Raw genomic sequence first — 2458 nt, 5'->3', positions numbered from 1 at the left:
ATGCACCAACAAGCCCCAGGAGACCCACCACCTCCGTCCAAGCAACAACATCCACAAGCTCTTCGAGATCTTGTAGTTTCCAACTACTCGCAAGGTGTCTCGCTTGGCAAAATTGCCAAGAAGCTGAACTTATCCAAGGCCACGGTCCAGAGCATCGTAAATGCTTTTAAAAAGACTGGAAAAACGGCGATTAAGCCGCGTTCAGGCCGACCAAGGGCCACGACACCCAGCGAGGACCGCATTGTCGTGCGTGCAGTGAAAAGAAATCGTCGACTGAGTGCTGAATCCTTGGTGAAAATGTTTCAGGTTTTCCATGACAAGGATGTTTCAGCCTCAAAAATTGGTTGCCGTATACAAGACAAAGGCTTGAAAGGCCGTGCAGCCGTCGCAAACAGTTTTTGACCAAGGCGAAAAAGACCAAGCGGTTGGCCTACGCATTGAAGCACAAGAACAAGACTGGAAACACGTTCTGTGGACCGACGAGAGTCCTTTCAACTTGTCGGGGTCGAATGGTCGTGTGTATGTGTGGCGCCGACCTGGAGAAGAGTTCAAGGATGAGTGCCTTGCTCCAAAATTCAAGAGTGACCGTTCCAACACTATGGTTTGGGGGTCTATGGGATGGAATGGCACGGATTCCTTGGTTCATCTCCAAGGAAAAGATAACTCGACCGTCTATCTTGACCTGCTCAAGAAAAAATTCCCCGAGGATTTTATTTTGCTTGACCTTCCGGTCGATTTTATTTTTCACCAAGACAATGCCCCCAAATCCCCACTGCCAAGAATGTCGAGGCTTTTTTCGCGAAAACGCTTTCGAGAAGGTTGATCACCCCCCTCAAAGCCCTGATCTCAATCCCGTTGAGCATGTGTGGGAGTACGTTAAGCGTAGAATTCGTAGTAACCCTCCTTCATCGGTTGATGCCCTGCGAATCCGAGTGCAGGAAATTTGGGACAATGCCTCTGACGACTACGTTCAAAAGCTCATTTCGAGCATGCCGAAGCGCTTGAATATGGTCATTGCAAACAAAGGTGGTGCCACAAAGTACTAAACTTGATTGAACACATGATGTCATGGGAATTTCTGATATTCGTATGATGACTTTTGGCTTTAGATTTGGACGCCAAGAGGGTTCTAATCATCATATCATGCCAAGTTTCCAAGTCAAGGACCTGTAGTCTCGATGAATTGATACATCAATGGTGTCCTTGCGACTATGAACATCTGCGTTGTTGAAATAGCTACAAGGGTTAGAGCTGTAGCGCCTACAAGTCGAGTATATCAATCGTATGATGACTTTTGACACCTACTGTATCTGCGACGATTCTACTTGAAAAGTTGAAGGGATCCACGTATTTACTTGCAGTTTATATTGTCCAAAACCAGGCACAATGTTTGGCCAAACCTTTGTAAAAGTCCTCATTGAAAAACACCTTACAGCAGCGAGCGACGACAGAGCATCCGCCCAGGCAATTGTGCATGCTGGAGCAAAGTGGATGGAGGTCGTGTGTATCATTTCGTTTGCAGGCGGTGCCATGGCGAGGAGCGAGCTCCACTTGTGCGTGACCGTCGAATCTATTCCTCTCTCGTCGGGAAAATGCAGGAGGGAGGCCTTTTGAACTGGACAACAAGGAATCGCACACTTTCACAGTATTTTCGATCCCGTCTCTTGTCCGAAGCGTGTCGCACCGACACAACTGCATGGGACATTCCAGGGCCTGACAATTGCATATCGTGTTTCCAGTCGCGACGGGGACACTGTCGCAGTGCATGTCGCGGTGCATGTGGTTAGGCACTCCAGAGGGACAAAGGTGGCCCCCCACCGTCATTGGAACATTTTCCGCGTCGTCCATTGCCATGAAATTTCTTGCCGGTCTCGTCCACGTCGCCGTCGCATCCCAAGTCGCACTACTACTTCTCGAGCCATCGACTCATCATCGGTAAAGATCACGGCATTGCGACGCGATTCCGCAACCTTCCTATCGGGACCGACCCAGAGGGGCTCACTGTCGACCGTGTCATCTTTACGTTGGACACTTCCTTCGCGGCCCGTGACACGGTGCTGCAAGTTGGCATATGCCCTTCTGTCAACGGTGCGAAACTGCTTTGTGGGGGCATCGCAATTTGGGTGTCACGGTTTACTTGCAGATGTGCCGAACTGCACCAACTGACTTTCCTGGCCGCGACCCCATTGACATGTTCGAAGATCTAGTCGATGTGGCATGGTTCCATACGTCACCGATTGTCCTGGATTCGTCGACCCAATACTGGTTTGTCGCCTTCGCCAACACGGAGCGCTGAGGATATTCACCAGAGTGGTGGTTCGGGGTTTCATGGTGTTTAACAGTGTCAACGACTCAAATAGAGACGTCATGTTTGATATCACCGGATCCCCAGACGGCCCCTGGGAGGTCTTTTCTGACGATGTAAACCGCGTCGTGGGTTGGATGAAAGTTATCGGCA

General features: G+C 49.9%; 1 protein-coding gene across 1 annotated transcript; it reads left to right on the top strand.

Annotated features, from left to right (window-relative positions):
* On the top strand, nt 1–2296 carry H310_12870 (hypothetical protein; the record flags this gene model as incomplete). The annotated part of the gene is made up of 2 exons (XM_008880114.1): nt 1–156; nt 2144–2296. 2 exons carry the CDS (start codon nt 1–3, stop codon nt 2294–2296), a joined length of 309 nt encoding a protein of 102 aa, XP_008878336.1.
* Nucleotides 2297–2458: the final 162 nt, after the last annotated feature.

Source organism: Aphanomyces invadans (genome assembly GCF_000520115.1).
Source record: "Aphanomyces invadans strain NJM9701 unplaced genomic scaffold supercont1.44, whole genome shotgun sequence".
Taxonomy (NCBI): Eukaryota; Oomycota; class Saprolegniomycetes; order Saprolegniales; family Verrucalvaceae; genus Aphanomyces; species Aphanomyces invadans.
Note: the sequence above shows the minus strand (reverse complement) of the source record. Positions and strands in the feature narration are given on the sequence as shown.